At 42.0% G+C, this 21,320-nt stretch overlaps 1 protein-coding gene across 1 annotated transcript; it reads right to left on the bottom strand.

Annotated features, from left to right (window-relative positions):
* Window positions 1-1,827: 1,827 nt before the first annotated feature.
* LOC111230128 (voltage-dependent calcium channel gamma-4 subunit-like) lies at window positions 1,828-19,899 on the bottom strand. Its single transcript, XM_022756725.1, has 6 exons — window positions 19,614-19,899; window positions 10,611-10,913; window positions 9,525-9,749; window positions 5,382-5,465; window positions 4,023-4,163; window positions 1,828-3,707 (listed from the first exon to the last, which is right to left on the bottom strand). The coding sequence occupies exons 3-6, from the start codon at window positions 9,745-9,747 to the stop codon at window positions 2,911-2,913; spliced, it is 1,245 nt and encodes a 414-aa protein (XP_022612446.1). The 5' UTR covers window positions 9,748-9,749; window positions 10,611-10,913; window positions 19,614-19,899; the 3' UTR covers window positions 1,828-2,910.
* Window positions 19,900-21,320: the final 1,421 nt, after the last annotated feature.

Here is a 21,320-nt window from a genome sequence, read left to right as displayed (position 1 = left end):
CCTCTCTGGAAAGATTCCCACATTCCCCACTCGTCCTGCCAGTGATGATCCCTCTAAGGTCAAGCAAAACCTGCCCAGTGGGATGAAGTGACCAAAGCATGACTGTACTTTATAATTGTTCATGCAAAATCATGCATGAGGTACCAGATGGGCCCATCAGAGAAAAAAACAAACTGTACTCAGGAAGGGCAGTGGTCACAGAAAAGCACACTGAATTAACTTTCAGTTGCTTTTCTCATTATCCTGTTTGGCAAACACCACCCATCTGCCACTATCCATATATTAGCAAGTTTTATGAGCCTCAGGTGTGACAGAGAAGGTTGAAGTCTGTTTAGGATCACAGCATGCCAAAGATTAGCCAAGGGACCTTGAACTTGAGTAATTACTTAGAGAAATGTTTGCTCACCAGTGTGTGTGTGTGTTTTATAGCTCAGTGGTGGAGAGTAACTAAGTACATTTACTCAGGTACTGTACTTCCATACTATTTTGAAGTTCATGACATTTGAGTATTTTCAATACAGCCTACTTTATACTTCCACTCCACTACATTTCTGTGGCAAATATTGTACTTATTTGACACTTATTTGGCAGCTATTTACACTAATTACTATCATCTTGTGCGTATGTGCACATGTTAAACTGAGATTTAACTCTAAAACTGAGCAAAGAGAACATTTCCCCCCTTCAGCAGATGAATATGAAAATAGCCTTGTAGTGTCAAACTCTGACCATACATCATCCTGCACAGTGAAGCTCAAACATCCAAGTGAAGGAGGTAATAAGCAAAACCCATTTTTGAATGAAGGAAGACTTTGGTTTAACTTTTTCAGTGCAGGATTTCTACTTGTACTGGAGTATTTGTAAGTGTGTCATTGCTACATTGACTTAGTAAAGGATCTAAATACTTCTACCACAGCTGTTGTAGTCTGTCAACAGATAATCTTGAGGGATACTCAAAACACAGCTATAGGCTCAGGCTGTACTTCATACCAAAAAAGCAAAAAAGAAACAAAAGACAGCAGTCTGTGAATATGTCTGTTATTGTTTTTTTTTTATAAATTTCGTGCAGTACAGTGTTTAAGTTTATCACACATTTAGATAAACCATAATCATTTGTCTAGATATATCTATTCTCAACTACATACTATTCATATTGCCCACATAAATGCTATCTGTGTGCAGTTTTATCACATTTTTCTTTTTCTGAAATGAAATCAAAGAAATGAAAACGTATAGAATCTGGAAGCGTCTGGTTGTTGTTTTTGTTTCTTCATTATGTCATGTAGCAGGTGTGTTCATGGTTTCAACCCAGATCTGCAGTCACCCGGGACAGTTTAGAAGTGAGAGTTGGGAAAGGGGGTGTTGGGTGGGGTGGGTAGTGGGATTACATGTCTTTACATTCTCATCAATATAAACAGAACAGGTCAGAGTTCAGACTCAGCAGTCAGCAGTCACAGGGGAAGCACAGTGAAAAGAATCTTTGGGGAGGTTAAGGGATCGTCTGTGCGGTGAATCTGTTATTGGTCATGTGACAAAGTATGGGGAAACACTGCTCATGTGACCAAATAAGGGCAAGGGAGCGGCCAAGAGGGGTGCCGTAAGATGGGCGGATGAAACCACCCAGCAAGAGTCCAGGGAGGGCACCAGGAACGAAACACTTGAGCCAACCCCGCCCTGCCCAGAATGCATACCCAGTCTGAACAGTGGTCCCGAAAACGTATCTATAGACTTTACAAATATATGTATGCGTAAATTACAATATACAGGTATCTTTTCAAAAGGTTTTCTCTATAGTGTTTTTTTTTTTTTTTTTTTTGAACCCTCTCAACCCACATATACATATTGTATTTTTTGCCACTGAAAATGATGAGTTGCATGTGTCACTTTGGGACTCTTCATAGAAAAAAATGATTAGGTTTTTTGTTTTTCTGCTCAGGCAGCAATCTTTACCTGATTCTGTACAAATGTATTATTCTATGTCTCTTTTTTCTGCTTCCTCCAGCCAGAGGTTTCTGTTAATGCCCAAGAACAAACATCTTCAACACGACTATAGCTACAAGTACTACTGTTAACACTGATTAGAATGGAAATAAGACTAACAGAGGCCCATAGAAAACTCAGACTCATAATAACAATGAAGTTGGTCAGTCATCTCAGTCACTCACATTATTGTTGCATTTCTTTCTGTATCAATATTGGAAGACAATTTACAGTATTCACATCTGACTTCATGTTATAAATGAAAATTATATAATATGAGGGTTAAAAAAAATAATACAGGCTCTCATTCTCCCACATATTGTGCACACTCATGCTTGACACAGTTACACACAGCTCACTGACAGTCACAGTGGCTGTGCATGGAAGAAATTCACAGTAAAAGTTGTCAAGATCTGAAATTAAAGTGAAAAAAAAAACAAAAAACAAAACACGAAAATTAAGATTTCATTCCAAACTATAGTGTTTGCAAATATAGCTAGCCTGTAATAACGCTAAGAATAATCACAACAACAATTTTACATTAATAATGATCTGGTTAAATTAGCAGTAATATTGCACAAAAAAATATGTGAAACATTTTCATAATAGCCCAAGGTTAATTGCGTTTGATCATTAACAAAATAAATCATTTCTAGCACATTAAAATATCAAAATAGTTTTATTGTGAAAGTTCATTGTTGTTGTTATTATCACTCTGTTATTACTCTTCTTCTTTTTGTTCTCAGTGAGATTGAGTAGACTAAATAACAGTGAACATGGAGGGAGAGATATACCGTTTCGTTTGTCTGTCTGTCTATTTCCTGTTGAGCCACACAAACACAGTGCTCCTCTCTATCTGTCCTCTTTCACCACTACCCATCCTCTCTCTTCTCTCCCTTACTCCTCGCCTCCCCCTATCATACCCTCTTTCTACACAGGTGTTGTCTTCCTATTGAGGGTGTTAGAGTTGCTCTCCCTGTCTCCCTTCAGCCTGTCCAGAGTCCCCATCCCTCGCTCCCTGTCTACTGTGGATGAGGTGAAGGGTGGAGGGCCGGAGCCCACAGAGTTGGGCATCGGCGCATTTGAGTTGGAAGAATTTGAAGGATTGTGGGACTTAAGCGACGGAAGTGTACCGCTCATCATCACTCCCCCTCCACCCCCATCCTTTGGGAAGCAGTTGTGGAGCTGGTAGAGCGTGGCCCTGTCCACCGTTCCATACATGGGCGGCAAACCCCCCAGTTTGGGGTCACGGGACAAGGTGTAGAGGGAGATGTCGCCTCCAGCCAGGGCCGTGTGGGAGCGAGAGTGGGGGTTAGGTAAAGTGGACACTGAGATGGGGCCCTGGGAAAGCAGCGCAGAAGGGGGCAGGCCAAAGTTCTTGCCCCCACCTCCCCCTACAGGTGAGGGGTCTCGGGAGCGGGAGGGGTCAGTGGAACGGGATGAGGAGCGGGATCTGCGGCGGAAACGGTAGCTGGGCAGGCGGAGCATGGCGTGTGTGGTGCTCTTGAAAATGTCGGTGCGCGAGCGACAGCGCAGCTCCTTGTTCTTCTCGATGTAGATGTTGACGGCCAGCACCCCAACCATCTCGGCCATGATGAACGACAGGCCTCCAAAGTAAAAGGACCAACCGTAGGAGTACTGCCACTTCTTATCCTCGTCCTTCTTAGGAGAGATGTCCCCCAGTGCGGCCGAGATGTACACGATCACACCAATTATGTTACTCAGACCTGGGAGAGCAAAGAAAAATGGTATTTACAAAGGAGCTAAACAGAACCAGAAAGACCAGCTTACAGTGCTAATGAAACATTTGTTTGACAGAATGATTTGTGACATTCTCCGTAAAGACAACTGGCACGATATGGACGGGATGGCGAATGTAAAAACCTCTATTAAATTGACAGAACAGTCTAAACATAACTGGACACTCCAAAACAAAGCATAAAAACTGTTATGGCACATGATGTTCTCCAGACCACCACTCACACATGCAGACAAACCTGCACACAAGCAAGCACATGTATTTATACACAAGATGCACATACCTGCAGCCACAAAGAGGATTCCTGCCCCAAGGATGATGTTCCTTTTGCTCTTATAGAAACGACTAGCAGCAATGCACACCCCTCCCATCAGCAGCAGGATGGCACTGAGGATCGGGAAGATGTTGGAAGCCCTGACTACCCCTAAACAGAGGACAGAGTAAACGGTAAACAGCAAAAACTAGAAAGAAAAAGGAGTATAAATGTGTGTAAAATGTCATGGGAACTCTGTGACAATATCTGACTTGTCTTAGAGTTATAAGTCAATTATTCTTGGAAGTAATGCAGTGTTATTGTTTCTCATTTTATCTTGTCACTGTTCTCTCTCCTTCACTCGCTCACCCTGTCAGAGCTGTGAGTTACTTCTAATGCAGACTACTACTGATTCCTACTGCTGGAGGATTCAACTTGCAAAATAGGGTGGCTTTTATTGTGAGGCAGTCACAGGAAACAAAATATATTTATCAAAAATGCACCGACAAACAAGACAACAATCTTTTTCTTCAACAACTGCTATTACCGCTGCTGCTGTCTGGAAACTACTGTGGCCGCTGCAGCATCAGATTGTGGTTGCAAATATTTTTGACTGTCTTCTCTATTAAAATTGGTTTGGCTACACTTTAAAAAAACATACACCAGTTGTTTCTCTGTTGTATTTTTGAAAACACAGCTGCTCAAGGAATGTTAACTGTAGTATTAAACTGCACAACAATCACAAAACAGCTAACTTATACTATCTAACCCAGGTTTTGAACCTAGGCAAGGAGGCAAGAGTCTGAATAATAGCCACAAAGAGAATAAAAATAGTTAAAGCTGCTCCATTCACATAATACTTGGTGAGGAAATTAATTACTTAGTTCTAGGCACACGATTGAATCAAACCCTTCCCATGTGGCCTTCAGTGCTTTCAGGAAGTCTGCCAACCATGCACACACATGCACAAGTGAACACACACACACACAAACACACATTAACACTCCTCTCTCATCTAGGACAACTAGGCCACGGGAGAGAAAATGCCACCTAAATGCCAGCAAAATGTCTCTGCAACATTGTAAACAGAACACAAGCTTTTCCTTATGTATGCACGGGCACACGTGTAGCATATCATGGAGCAGAAAGATACCACTGCAGGGCACTGAGTGTGAACTAGGGCACCCCCATCTCCCATCACTTTCTGTGCACACGCTCACATGTTTATTTCTTGCTGAGATTATCGTCTGAGGAATGAGCAATAAAAACACCAAGCTTAACAGGTTATGGAGAGCAGGTTTAGGCTTATTTTCTCTTCATTTCTCTGCTTCTTAGCAAAGCTCCCCTCTCTCTCATCATCCACGCCTTGTAATGCTGCTATCGACTTACGTAGGACGTACTCTGCCCCATCATGGTCAAAGTCTGCATCCTCTGGGAAGTGGTTGATCTGAGAACACACTCCTCTCTTCACTCCTGGGATATAAGAGGAGAAACAGCGGTGACCAGACACAACAAAAGACAAGAACTCATAACTGCAGCCTTAAGAAAAGAGAACAGCAAATATCCTCCTGAGAGACAAACTGATTGACACCTCAACACAGTCATATCTGTGCTAGAAAATCCTTCTTTTACTCCAAGCGTACAGTATGTGCCTGATGATAAACTTCAACATACTGATAAAGAACATCACACGAGTTAATGGTTCTTCTAGGAAATGGAAGTTAGTAACATCACATACACACATGTAAATACATACAAGTATGCAGACACACAGGCAGACAGATAAGTACCCGCTGGGGTCTTGCATGTAGACAGACAGACGAACGGAGGGATGCACGCACGATGATGACAGCACACCACTGTTGCTGATGGATGGATTGTGAGAAAGATGGAGTGATGGAATGAAGAGACACAGACGGAGGGAGAAACTGACAGATGTGGGATGAGCTGGTCTCTTTCTCACAGCTCTTATATTTCCACAGGTTGGTCTGTAAAGAAACAGATGGAGGTACAAAGGTGCGGGACATCAGTTGAGCCACACAGATCAGTGTTAGCAGCCTCAGACAGAGCTCAACGTACTTCAGACTGTTTCAGGTGAAACGTGCCCCGAAGTGAATGCTGCTTCAAGGAACTTGTTTAAAAACATTAGTGTAAGTTAGCATTTTTGACAGATTTCTTCAAGTTTCTAAAAGCATATGTTAAATGCAGGACCCCAGTGGTGAAAGAGGTATTTAAGTAAAATTACCAATGCAACAATGTAAAAACACTCTGCTGTATAAGTAAAGGTTCTGCATTCCTAATCCTACTCAAATGAAAGACCAGATGTACTATCAGCTAAATTATCAAGTAAAAGTATTAGTTCTGCAGAAAAAAATACCATATTTCTTTGGTATTTCTTTCTGGCCCCTGTGACTGATATATAATTATATCTGACATTGTTAGATTGTTAGTGTGATGCACCAATGCATAAAGTGCATTTTACTTTATATACAATCAGGTAATTTAACCTAGGGGTCATGCCCCCCCAAAGGGTCACAGTATAAATCTAAGGTTCTTGAGATGTTTATTGGAGTTGGAAAGAAAACAAAACAAAGTTTATCTATGCAAATTTAAATTCATTTTTTAAAATATTTTTCTAATATTTGTGTTTTTTGTGAAAAATTGGACCGTTTTACGTCTTTGAACCTCAGACAATTACACAACAATTAGATGATATTATCCAAGAAGTTTAACAGTTAAATCACTCTTTGGTCAAACAGCAATGGGCCCCCACCAAACACCAAAGCCAAAAAGACTGGAAAACACTGGTTTAATATATAAAAATGTTCTATAAAGTCCGTCAATATTTTATATGGAAAATACTAATTTAACTGTTAGATAAATACAGTGGAGTAGAAAATATAATATTTTGCTCTAAAATGTGGTCAAGGAGCATAAAATGGAAAAACTCAAGCAAATTGCAAGCACCTCAAAATTGTGCTTAAGAACAGCAGGTGAGTACAGTACACTGGAGGACTGATTCCTTATTCCCTGAATGACTTGAATGAAAGCTCTAACATCATCTCACAAATTTCTGTGCTACATGAACAAAAATCCTAAAAATAAAATAAAAATAATTATTGGCATGAAAGTCAGGGTAACCCCACCTTCAATAAACCTGCAGATGCTCTGGAGAGGACAACAGGACACATCTCTATCCACAGCATAATGTGCCACCCACCCGCGGGCATAAATCTTTTAGAGCTAGCATGTCCTGCATTTCCACTCCAGCTACACCTCACTGCATCACTGCACGACTACTGAGCATCTATCTTGGCTGAACACTCCACAGACATCAAGGATACTTGACCTCTAAGCCATGCCAAGACACTGTCTGCTTTACTGCACCACAATGTGAGAGAAAAGACTGAAAGAGAAAGAAAGAAAACGACGAGGAGGGGAAGAAGAGGAGAAACCAGTGAAAGATGAAATGAAATGTTTGGGGGAGTGATACAGAGGGATAGCAAGTGGAGAAACTGAAAGAGTGAGGCAATGGAGGGAGTGGGTGGGGGTGCACTGCAGAAGAGCTGCAAGGGCTAGAGCTTATCTCTAATTGGCTGCTTTGCTATCAGGAAGCTTAGAGATGAGGACAAATTAGCTTTGTACAATGACCAAGCACAGGATGGGCCGCGGATGCTGTATAAGGAGAGCCAGGAGTTTTTCCTGGAGACAGAAGACCCTCTACCTCAGTTTCTATGTGAGCAAAGGCTCAGCTCGCTAACTCACACCACCCCTTTGGCTGTAGCTGCTTCACTCCAGCCCAGCCTTTACCGTTGAGTGTCAGCCAGTCAGTGTAATGTATAATGAATTAGCAGCTTGTGTTGCAGTGACAAAACTGAAGATCGAGAGATGGCCACTGCCAGTTTCTGTATCTTCTGCCACTTGGAATGAGAAGTTGATGGGTTAATGTGGGCCTTTAGTTTCAGCACTTTAATGAAATTACTGCAGCCTGAACCGAAGACAATGATTAATGATTATTTTGAGTGAACGTTACGCTCCAGTATTATCTAATTTTACTGCAATTATGCAAAACTGTTTTTTTTTTTGCCACTATGGTACGGTCTAACAGATACCAAAAGGAATGTGCATATGTTGATGCAAATAATGATTACTGGTTTTACAGCAGTGCTGCAGTTTCCTAAAGTCAAGTGAAAGACTGACACTACTGAACTTCAGCATTTGTGTTCTAACTATTTACACTGATCCTGCTTGGCTGAGCAAACAATGAAAAACGAGATACAAGGTTTTTACAGCAATGACTTCAGTTCAGTTGGAGCCGATACGTTAAGTTAGATTCATCACTATCTCCACCAACCCGATTAACTGGTCGAATACTTTTCACAGCAGATTCAGAAAGACAAGCGTTTGTAATGATAACAAAGTCTAAGTACAGAAACCTTTATATTATATATTGCACTGTAATGAACGCCTTCATGTTTCAATGATCTGTATACAGTGATTTAATAAATACATCTGCTGTCTACATAGCAGTAGATAAAGGGTCCAGCTGCTCTCGTCCTCCTCTGAGCATCACTTCAAATCACACACATCCAAACCCTCACAGCTCAGTCTGAATTACTCTCCAAGGGAAATACAGTCCATCTAGTTGAGAAGTGGGAGGAGCTGTTGGCTCTGTAAGTATTTTTCACCACTCTGATTTCCCATTCCAAAAATTTCTTGATTTCCTCAGTTTTACTTATCATAGAAACTTCAAGCAGTAAACATTCATTTTCTATGCAAAGGTATAGTGGAGTAATGGCATCCTGAGCAGGGAACGAAGTTACACCCCCTGTGTATGTGTTGTAATCTGAGTTTCTCTGTTCTTTGTTTTGGTATCTGGTCTGTACGTGTGCATGTTAGTTCTTGTGCACGCCTCAGACAAAGAAAGAGATAAGACCAGAGCACAGGCAGAACCGGTCGTGGGGACTACCGGCTCAAATCCCTGGTAGGCTGGTGGACTGTCAAAACATCCATAAAGTTTTTACCAGCTCCGTCAGTGTCATTCGTGAGGCCGGTCTCAGCAGATAAGTCCAAGGCTGAATTTCTTTCCCAGTCCGACTGTGATGATGTGAATGATGTTTCTCACTGATGTGGGCCTTTGGAGCCCATCTGGGGCATGGAAATGCTCCAACTGTGAGTTGTGTAATTTCATGTGAAATGCCCTCCCACTCCACAACTCTATTCTCTGTTGCCTGAAATAAGATGAATACGATTTGAAAGAACACTTATCCAATATCCAGTTTCTCCCTCTTAACTTCAATCTCTACTCTCTGTCCTGAAGGCAAGAAGATCTAGTCTGACAACATTTGGATCTACTTTAAGGGCGAAATGGCTAGAATGTTGACAGAGCCTTATTGCCCTATGCCAAACTTTACTTCACACACTAAACTGAAATTAGCAACATCAACCAAAGCAAACTTGTTCCAACGTGCATCCCCAATAGTCCAAATCCCAACAACAGACCCAAGATGTTTCCCACAGCCTCTTTTCTACCTTCCAGGCAGCATATCCTCCACAGTCCAGAGTGGGTGAGCGCCCCAGGGTCCTTCTTGTCCTTGTTGTGGGGATCATCCTGGGTGATGTTGGCTGTGCTGTTGCAGATGAGGGCGCGGGAGTACAGCCAGTAGTCCGTCCCTATTGCCACCGTCATCAGGCCGAAGGCAGCGAATGCCCCCACGGTGGTGAGAAGGATCTGGATCCCCTTCTCACACACCATGCCTTCAGAGAGAAAAGATAGAGGCAGAAGGACAGAAGGGAGAGGAGGAAAAGGGTGAATGTTTAGGAGTGCATAAGAGAAAGAGTGAGAATAAACAGGTGTTAACTGTGGAAACAGAGAATGAGAAAGATTGGGATAACCAAGCAGGAGTGTGTTTGCATTCATACACAAAGTGCAGTTTATTTAAAAAAAAGAAAAAAGAAAGCCAACACGCAGGTGAGATGATGAGGGGCAGGAAGAGGTGAGGGAGTTGAAGAGAAAAGACGAGAGAAAGAAGGAGGCGGATGTGGGAGGTGCATAAGTGGGTCTGTGATGTGTCCTTGGAGGAGAGTTGGATGACTCTGCTGACTTCGCTTAACAAGACAGAATTGATGTGAAACACAACAGATCACACCCTCCCAATCTCGGTCTGTTCCATATTCATGACCCTGACACCGCTCTCCCCCTCAGAATCATAAGGGCTAGAGATGAATACACACACACACACACACACACACACACACACACACACACACACACACATATACATATACATACAAAGCAGCTGTAACATGGGATCAGCTTGTACCTGTTAAAGTCTTTATTGGGAAGGCAATGTGGGTGCACCTTTTACATACAAACATGAATGTACACTCTCACACAAATCACATCACACAGTTCACTGACAGCTCGTCACCCTGACCCATGTATGTCTAAGTTGCTATAAATTTACCTCACTTGTCTAAAATTGCTACAGTAGATATTTACTACTTGTGTTAAACCTCAAAGTTTCCCTTTCACACTGAATGAACTGATACTGTCAGAGTTTTTAACAGGGTAAAGCAACATCTGAAGGTGCAAAGTGTGATAAAGTGAGACTTTACCTGACGGCGAGTTTCTATCCTTCGACTCAATTTTGAAATCTTTCTTTTCCTCGTCAGTGAAGAACGTGCTGTCCCCTCAATCCGGACAGCATCCATCGACTGTTCTCACCCGCTCCCCTCTCTCCTTCTTGCACTTGTTATCTCTCTTTTGCCTCTTTCTCTTTTTCTCTCTCCCTCTCTTTTTCTTCCTCACTGGAAAGGTGGTGTCAGTGGAGGTTGTGGCTTGAACGGTTGTCCCGCTCTCCGTCCGTCTGCTGTTAGCAGAAAGCTTGAACCAGAGAACCCATGGTCACTGCTCTGCTGCTGCACATAAGAGAGAGCAAAAGACAGGGATATATTACATTTTATTAGTTTATTTACAGAAGTATTATCAGGCCAGATGCAAATAACCTTACTCTTTATTTGCAGTTTTGTAAATTTTCATGCTTGTCTAAACGCTGGCTTTTTGCCTTTTCTTTTACTGCACTCTGTTCACACACAGAAGAGAGTGACCTCCTCTCATTGAACCATCCTGTTTAAATAAAGGTTGAAGGAATTCATTCACAATTCACAATTAATCAACAAACTGTTTGGTCTAAAAATAATGAATATTGCCTTTTACACTTCTCTGACACCTAAGACGATATTAAAAGTTCTCATTTTGTCCAAGCAAAAGTTCATAACCTGAAGATATTCAATTTAATATCCCATAAAATGAAAGAAAGCAGCAAATACTCATAACTGAGATGCTGTTACTGAGATATTTTTTGGCATTTTTAGACATGCTAGTGACATGGCTCCAGGGATGACAATGTCGGACTTAGACATCTCAATAACTATTGGCTAGATTGCCGTGAAATTTGGTACACACAGTCATGTTCCCCTCAGGAAGAATTGAAGGCTAATCACTTTGGTGATCTCCTGTGGCTTTTTCTCTCGCACCATCAAAAGTTAAAAATTATGATCTGTCGAATACTTGATTTACAGCCAAATGCTCCAGCTGCACATTGCGTTTGGTAGTAATTAACAAATGCTAACGTGCTAAATTAGATTGTGAACATTTTGCCTGCTTAATATCAGCATGTTAGCATTGTCACTGTAAGCATATTGGCATGCTGACATTAGCATTTAGCTCAAAGCACCACCGTGTCTAACTATAGCTACACAGAGCTGCTAGCAAAACTGTAGACTCTAATTGTTGTTGCTTGAAAATGACTTCAATCACGTAGGCTTCACCGAACAGACTTTACCAATTCATTTTCTTTCAATCGGTTCAATGAGTTATTCTCTCAGCTGTACATTCAATACTACAGATGCTTTACTTTCATTTTGTAGAACCACATTGTTACTGTGTTAAAACAGATAGTAATTACAGTAGTGACAGTGTTACTGGCTGAAGACTGAATGACTCCAGAGCGAGTTGTACTGCATCTAGTCTGAATAAGAGGAGCAAGAGGGGGAGGCAGAGAGGACCAACCCGACATTGTTACCATAGCAACATTGAATTCCAAAGTCTGGATCAGCATAGAGCGAGGGGGGAAAAGGAGAGGGGCAGGCAAGAGATAGAGGGAGAAAGAAATGGAGAGAGCAAAGCAGAGAGAGGACAGAGAAGAGAGAATGGAGAGAAAGAGGCAGAAATGAGGGGGAATATTTCAAGTCACTAGTATGAGTGTTGACTCTGAAACCCCAGACAGACAGACAGACAGACCAGTGCGCTAATGCTCTATCAATAGATTTGTGTGTGACCACTGCGACACAGATGCTCCCAGACACACACACATACACGTGCACTTAAAAACACACATGAATACACAGTGTCTTTTCTTGATAAATTAAAAAAAATGTGCAGATGAAGCAACACCCATTATTCAGCAAACATTATTTAGCAGACATAATGCAGTGCAGTCAAGTCTGTTAATATTTTATGATGCAATATGGCACCGTGATCAAAATAGGTTACATCCTGTTTGCATTGTGAGACCCAAAACAGAGCTGCCTCAGAGACAGAAGGAGAGATGGAAGGAGAGACGGTGTGTGGTGTGTGTGTGTGTTTTTATGTGCGTGTGTGTGTGTGTGTGTGTGTGCATTTCCTCTCCAGTGCATCTGAGGATGGGTCTAGTCCAATCTTATTGAATCCCAGTAATGTTCCCCTCAGCTCCCCTCAGTTAGACAGTTAGCCTCGTATCTCTGCGTTCAGGCTCCTTATTATGTAAACTGTCAAATGACACCACCACAGTGCAGCTTATTTATACATTGTGGGTTCATATGTGCAAGTAAACAAGTGAATGTGATTATGCATGTGTGTTTTTGTGTGTGTGTGTATATATTTGTGTGTGTTGTATGACCTTCCAACCCTATCAACATACTGCCTCTCCCTGAGGAAAATACTTGTCCAGAAGGGGATTACACTATCTCCAAGGCCTAAAAATGCAGTATCTAGTGTGTGTGTGTGTGTGTGTGTGTGTGTGTGTGTGTGTGTGTGTGTGTGTGTGTGTGTGTGCGGTCTTTGACTCCAGTATTTAATGAATGACCTTAAGAGTAACCTACTAAGTTATTCCCCGTAGCAGAAACTCCCCTGTGTAGGAGATCATAATTGTCATTTAATTATCTGTAATTTCTATTTTCCACCAATAATTAAGAAAGAGGGAACAAGGAGGAACGGGACCAAGAGAGCGTGAAAGAACAAGAGGGCAAGAAAAAGACAGAAAGTGTGAGAGTTTAAATAAACTGGTTAGACTAGGGGACTGTATGAAAATTATTAGTGAGGTGGAGAAATAGCGATGGTATTGTAATTTCACTTTTAACTGTTGGAGTGCAAGAGAGAGTTTGCATTACATTTATTATTAATTTACACATTTACACCTGTTTACAGGTCTTGAGGAGCACTTCTGCATATGTGAGAAAAGAAAGTACAACACTAAAGCTTCAGTGCAGTAGGAGACCTTGATGTAAGTACTAAGTACTACATCTATTCAATAAGTGAAAAGAGATCAGGTAAAGCAGTGCACAGTAAGTGCTCATTAGGCATGTTTGGGTGTTGGAGGTGTTAGGAGAGGAGGTGCTCTTGGAAGAGGTGAGTCTTCAAGAGATTCTGGTCTGATAGCATTTGGTAGCTTGTTCCACCATCGGGGAACCACAAACGAGAACAGTCTGGTCTGCCGCAGCTCAGTAAGTGTCAGCTGCATCTGAAGACTATAATTTTGAAAATCCAAGTGAGCTCACCAAACCTCTGTAGCCCACTCCTCATCTCTGCATAAGGCTAGCTCAAGGCTACATTAGCCGCTACTAGCATAACACAGCACAATCTCTAACAGGAGAGTTGTAGGTACTGTTGGTACCAGATTTTAACAATAACGAAGAATGTGTGGAATAAAAATGACGTTATCTCTGGTTGTGCTTCATCGATTTTCATTCTTTTTTTTAAATGTTCATCATGAGTCCAACAATGTTGTAAGAGTGCAATGCTAAATCTGCAGAGTGTTTCTTCAACAACCCTGGGAATGGCCTTGCTTTTTTTTTTTAAAATAAAGGTTCAGACTTCTTCACCACCCCTGTAATTTCCATATAATCCCTAATAACAATAGATTTGCCTAGAGTGGTGAGACATTCTGGGTAATTTCAGATTTAGATCATAGCTGGATTAAACATATAAGTAGGCTATATGATTCCTTTTCCCATAATGCCAAGCTTCCAAGAGAGAATTTACCCTTATAGTATGTTTGCAACACTCAGAGGACTCTGGGCCAATTAGCTGCAGCAGGATGTACTGCAGTAACAAAGGCCAAGAGCATAACGTTGGGAGCTAGCTGCTGCAGGAACCATTACAGGACCAGGCTCTCACTTGTCAGAAAACTTCAGTTGTAATCAGATCTACCTGCGTGACTCATCCCCAGCATGACAGAAAACCTTGCTTGTATAAAATATAAGCACACCCATTGAGTTGTGGCTCCAATAATGCAGTCATAAATCACACAGGAGATTTGAATTTTGTAGCAGCTGCTCCATTAGCTATTCATTGCATAAATCAACTACCAAACTGCTTGTTGAATAAATGATGACATTTGTAATAAATTTTTCCACACATGTGAAAGGCAATGGTCCTGTGTGGGCATGTGGGAATGTTTTCAGTGTAGATACACAACAAAGTCACACTACATTGAGCATTGCATTTCCAGGAGAGGAGATATGTCTCGTTTACAAATGACCAAAATCAGGATTGCAGTTAGTGGAAATGACATAAGCTAATGCTGATTGCTTGACCAAGAGAAAAAAAACGCACTAGGCCTACTTGTGATGACAGCTCTAAAAATACAAGCAGCGTATTCTATTCTGAGTGCTTGATGCCAGCAGTGAACATTAAGAAAACATGCCTAAATATTCAGAGCAGTGACCGAGATGATTTCTCTCCTTAATCATGAGAAAAAAGCCACACACCTGAGCTTATTGCTGAGATCCCGCAGCTGGCAGGCACAGACACATTTACATTTGTACACACTCACATGCCGGCACAAACACACACACACACAGGTGCACAGAAAAAGATCAACACGCAAACAAACCTTTGGCATGCAAGCACATATGCAGCCTCAAACCCCCACAACTGTCAAAATGATGACAATAAAATCATAAAATAGGTCATCTTTAAAAGGCACTTCAAAGCAGAGCAAAACTGCCATTAAGCTCATGTGAAGAGTCCACCAAGATCCTCAGACTGCATGTGACCAAGTCTCTGCCTGTCTGAGCAGAACAGCCTGAGGAGGCAGTGACAGTAACACCTTGGTCTAAGAGGCTCCAAAAATAAAGTGTCTCTGGATGACCTGACGCTCATGAACTCATGAACATATGCTTAAACACATGCGCACGTGCAACCATGCACATGCATAAAAACACCCATATTCACTGGGAATGTACTCTCCGGCAGCAGCCCTAATACAACATGGCCCCTGAAATTAATGTTTTTTGTACAGAAAGAAAGATGTTGTTAATTCATTCTCCTGCCATTTACAGTAAGTGCAGCAGAGGAGGAAGAAATTCACATAGGGGAAAAAAGACAGTAACCCTTAATACAGACTGTAGGGCTGACACTAATAATGATCATCATTATTAATTAATAGTTTAATCTACAATATGTCAGAAAATTAATTGAAGGTTGAAAAAACATGCCCACTGCAAATTCCAACAGTTCAATAAGGACTGCAACTGACAATTTGCATTATTTCTTGATTAGTCAATTAATCGTTTGGTCTATAGAACGTAAATATACAGTGAAAAATGCCTGTTACAGTTTCATAGGTTGACGTCTTAAGACCAAAATTTAAAATCCTAAAGACCCTTTTCAATTTACTATCACATAGAACAGAAAAGCAGCAAATCTTCTCAAATGAGAAAGTCAATCAGGAGAATATTTGGTGCTTTTGATGAAAAACAACTTAAATTATTAATCGATTATCAAAATTGTTGAGCTTTGGAAGTTAATTTTTAACCATTGAAACAACAGTTTACCAGGAAATCTTAATTTTGTCTTTATGCAATTATTTGCTTCCCTGCTGAGAAAAGATGAGAAAATTGCTACCACTCAGTCTTTATGCTAAGCTACATCAACTGCCAGTTGGCTCTGGCTTTGTATTCCTTGGCTGGGCATGGTAACTTCATGGGAGTCCTGTCATCACCAAAAGTAACCCCAGGGAGTCACTAACGCCAGCCAAGAAAAGTAGTTCTAGCACCTAACTCCATGTAAAACCACAAATTGTCATTTTTACACTGTTGATTTTGTACAGGCTAAATAAAATATATAAATACTAAGATTTTTCTACCTTTGGACAGACCCAGGCTTACACTTTCCCCATTTCCAGTCTTTATGCTAAGCTAACCTAACCAGCTTTGTATTTTCTGTACATGTCTGACAATGATATCTATCTTCTCATCCATCTCTCACCAAGAAAGTGATACTCATAACCATGTTTTCAAATAGGTCTATAGAATCTTTCCACTCATGGTCGACTTGCTAGCTTTTTCAAGAGCCTTCAATCACATCTCATGGTTTTCATAAGCAAATAGAGTGGATGATAAATAATAAATGTGCAAAGTCTTGTGATTTTTTGTGAAATCAATCTTCAGTTTTCCATCAATAAACTATTCTTCTCATAACAAGCAGACCGGTTAACAGACGTGTCACTCATTTATTTAACCATTAGCATAATATTACAGAGCGACACCTTAACTAGAAGATTGCAACTTAGATATGAGCAATCTCAGCCACATAAATCTATTTGACCTAAATCCTGGAAATGGTAAAAATCTTGATGAAGTTTGGTCTGATGAACTTCAATATTTTACATAACTGAGACTCACACACACCTACACTCTGTTGTATTTAGTGATCACAGGTCTCATGTTGTGTATCTCCAGTCCAGTAAGTGTGCTTGCCTGTCAGACATGCTAACGCTGTGTCTGCTTTATGTTTACGCTGCATGCCTCTGCACACAGGCAGGCCAGTGTACAATACATCACTGTAACGATACGGTTCAGTCACAGACTCTTACAGCCCTGATCACAGAGGGTGCGCTAACTTGCACAAAGCACTTAAAACACCAAAGCTGGGGGTTAATTGCTGCACGGGTCACAGCCATTGAGACAAGAGTCAGTTAGAAATCTGTGGATAAAAGCCTCTGCTCACTAGAATTATAAACAATGTAGTGTACTGAATCTGCAAATGCAGCAAGCCTGTGTTTAATTTGAATTCAATTAGGTAAAATTGCAGGTTCAGACTTTATCACCAAGTAAATAAATAAGCAGGAGTTTGTTTTGGTGCATAGGTCATAAGTTACACAGTAATGTGATTGAACAGAGGTATTTTGATGATTACATTTGTTATGGGACCCTGAGATTATCTTGAGATATCTGGTACCATCAAGAAAATTGCAGCAAAAGCATTGAACAATAGCTACATGACAGATGTGATGATCATTGCAGAGAGTGAGAGGAGACCTGACCACCAAACCAAAATACAGTATGAAAGGAGAGCGAAACAGTGAGCCAAAACAAGTGGAAACATTAACAAGTTACATAGATTCTTTCCAATTGTTCTGGACCGCGCGTGCATTAGATGATTATGATTTGGCCAGCGCTTAAACACAACTAGAGCCTGTGTGGGCTACGCACCAGTATTGACTGCAATGAGTCACCTTACAGCGTAAACAGCAGATCTGAGAGCCGGCTGAGTTTTGAAAGTATTCCAACATCCACAGGAAACGATCATCAAAGCCACACACACACATCACACACATAGTAAGGACGATGTTTAGTACGTGGGAGGCGGAGGGGCTGAGGGGGTGTGACCAACAGATGGCGGGGGGGGGGGGGGGCAACCACACCTCAGTGAAAGATTCACTGAGAGGTGAGCAGTTAATGGCAGCACTGTGACTCCAGGAATTAAACTTTTTCATCACTGTTTGGAAAATATTTGATTTGTCAGTGCACATAACATAGCTGCACATGTCCTTTAAAGTACAAGAATGTGTAGCATTAAACTTTTCATTTATGCAGTCATGAAAAGTCATAACACTTTAGTTATTGTGCAAACTGTGCATCTACAGAGTTGCATGGAGTGGCAATTAATTAAGTTTGTCATCCACAATCAGCTGTTTACTAATTGCATTCAATCATAGTAGAATGTGCAAAAATTACTATTAAGCTGGCAGTCAGCGCCCATGTTCTGACACGGGCACTTCACACATTAGTGAGATTATCTAAATATTCAGAGGTTCAACGGTAAGCCTGTGACACTGCCCACACCAAGTGAGAGCCGAGTGGATCTGCATCAAAACCATAAAGGGGCAGGTGCTCATGGCCATTTATGCTGACTGAAAAGGAAAGACTGTTCTCCTGTAATAAAGAGATGCAGCACCTGAATCAAAAGCTCAGCTCAGTGGGGAAATACGTGTGCTATAGTCACCAAGACTGCAAATGACCACAACAGAGATAATTCATCTCTGAGAAAAGATTCAGAGTTGTACCTGTCATGGTCTGCAGCCCCACTGATGACAGGTATAACTCACTACCTTGTTTTTTGACAGTACACAGTAACTCCTGAGTGCTGCAGTGAACACTCCTATAGCATTTACAATTCAAGACATTTCATTCCACCTTCAAGCCCAGATGTGATCTGAGCTGTGATGAAAAGTGAATGATTGATGGGGCTGCCAGATGTTTGGCGCCCTTTGCCTCTGGATCTGTCAGAACACAGAGCGCAGGTCGGCCAGTGAGAGGAGACGGTGGGCTGAATAGAAAATGAATCTCATAACGCATCAGATAACATGATGTGGCCCGGGTCCAACGTGAAGCTAAGATGCTGGCCCTGCACTGTGAGGAGTCCAGCAGCAGATGCTGTGCAGACCAGTGATCAGACACATACAAGCGCAGAGCTACGGGGCTGAGAGCGTGCAAAGCTCAAGTATAGTGATGCGGACTGCGGTGCATTCATTAACAGAGTAAGCTACACATATCACCCTGCCTGCATAGGCTACACGGTGGAAAATGGACGCCTAGCATCAAGCGGCCGGTTCAGAGAAAACTCAGTGGACTGGGACATTAATCACACATTAGGACACATATCCACATTCACACACATAACTCCTGATTGTGGGATAAAGTAACATCTCAGCACACACAACAGATATTTTAGTCCCAACACCTGCGGTGCGGATGCAAGCAGAGCTTCAAACGAGCTATTATAAGGGTTTCATTTGCATAATAGACGTTGCCGTCGCTAATTATAGGCCCGCGCAAATAGGTGGGAAAATGATGATTCTGTATTTAATCAGAGATGTGGCACAAGTCTGAGAATTATTATAATTATTTTTTCCCTGAATTCCGTAGTAGTGGGCTAAGTTGCAGGCAACGTGAAACAAATCAATGTGGCGTGTAAATTTCACCGGATGAACTGTGATCCATTAGGCTGCAAAGTGAAAACAACAGTGACACGGTGTAATTATAATCATTAAAAGAAGCGTGTGGAGGTCTTACCTGCAGGCTTTTTATTTCTGAGATTCGCAGCGCGTCGCACTCCCAAAGAGAAGGAGATGGAGGGAAAAAGAAGAGAGGGGGTGGACGGTGGATGGGCTGAATAACGGGTCTATCGAGGCAAAAAATAAATAAATAGAAGGGGGTGAGTGGGATTGATGAAAAACAAGAAGCTCGCAAGGGACTGAAGGTTCAATTCCTGATAAAATTTAAATCAGCCAGTGTTGGAAAAGGGTTGAACGTGCATTTAAAAAAAAAAAGGCTGATACAAAACACGTCACTGAACACGGATTTGTCTACAGTGGATGTGGCCGCTGCTTGTGTGTAGCCTACTCGGGGAGAATGCGCCCCCCCCCCCCACCTCCTCTCCTTCCCCCTCTCCCCCTCTCCCCTCCCCTCCCCTCCGTTTGGACGAGCGCTCGCCTGCCTGCCTGTCTGCTCCGCTATCTATTTCTCCCACACTGAGCCCGACGCAAGCAACTTGTCGCATCCCACCAAAAGTCCTCAGTGATGTGAATGATGACGGATAATGTCTGAATCGACACAAGACGATTTCCTACTACAGTATGGTGCGCTACAAGACCACGGCGAAGGTTTCACACCCCCACCCCCTCACCCCCCACCTCACCCCTCCCCCTCTCTTCTCTCTCATATTGAGGAAACTGGTCTGGATGTGCTTATTGGAGCGTGTGCAGGGCGCGCGGGGCTGTGTGTTTGTAAGTAGCCTATTAGCCATGACCAGGTTATATATGTGTGTGTGTGTGTGTGTGTGTGTGTGTGTGTGTGTGTGTGTGTGTGTGTGTGTGTGTGTGTGTGTGTGTGTGTGGTGTCTGTGCTATTGATGTCGATATTTTTTGCTGGAGAGCGACTCGATGGAGCGCCAGTGGGACACTTTTCCTCTGTGGTGATGATGATGATGAGGGCCGCGCTGGTAGTTCTGGGAAATGCAGCACGAGCGCAGCCCTGCAGAGAGAGAGAGAGAGAGAGAGAGGGAGAGAGAGAGAGAGAGAGAGAGAGAGAGATGTTAAAAACTGAAGTCAAATATCTACAGGTCAATATCTGTGTATTAATATAGACAGAAATTCAGCAGGAGCTGTATAGTAATTGTGATAATTGACCATCATTGCCATAATTATTTTGTCACGTGACTTTGATGATGATGGATCTCTCTGTTTATGATATGGACTAGATAATGTCATCCACAGATCTATAAAAATACAGCCAGTGGCTGAGCTGCTGGTCACACAGCAGTTAGGATGCACAAAACTGAGCAGACAATGACCTTCAATAGCTTTAAAATGGCTTTGCTGTCCAGTTCACCCCTTCCTCTCTCTCTCTCTCACACACACACAAACACACACACACACATACATACATACAAACACATACACAGGAAGGGGAGAGGAAGAGCTGGAGAGAGCTAATACAGAGTGACAGGTCTTTCATGCAGTAATGGTGATGGTGAAAAGAGAGATCCACTCAACCCACACTACCACACACACACACACGCACACACACGCATAAAGTCAAACACACACTAACACGCAAATACACAGACAAACAAAAGAAAGAGACAGACACAAATTCACACACTGGCCTGCACACACACACATACACACACACACACACTCTCAGTGAAAAGCACAGAAAAGTGGCCGCACAACAACCACAAGTCACAATTTAATCTCAATTGTTTACACCAGCAGTCAG

Source organism: Seriola dumerili, unplaced genomic scaffold (assembly GCF_002260705.1).
Source record: "Seriola dumerili isolate Sdu_G_001 unplaced genomic scaffold, Sdu_1.0 BDQW01000258.1, whole genome shotgun sequence".
Classification (NCBI taxonomy): domain Eukaryota; kingdom Metazoa; phylum Chordata; class Actinopteri; order Carangiformes; family Carangidae; genus Seriola; species Seriola dumerili.
The sequence above is the reverse complement of the archived record's forward strand: the minus strand, read 5'-3'. Positions and strand labels throughout refer to the sequence as shown.

Bases quoted from the DNA above. Each gene is read 5' to 3' on its own strand.
- LOC111230128 (XM_022756725.1), bottom strand. From the start codon at position 9,747: ATGGTGTGTGAGAAGGGGATCCAGATCCTTCTCACCACCGTGGGGGCA. The intron at 5,466-9,524 runs GTAGAAAAGAGG...CTTATATCCCAG, and splicing joins GAGGATATGCTGCCTGGAAG to GAGTGAAGAGAGGAGTGTGT. The intron at 4,164-5,381 runs GTAAGTCGATAG...TCCTCTGTTTAG, and splicing joins TGGGGCAGAGTACGTCCTAC to GGGTAGTCAGGGCTTCCAAC.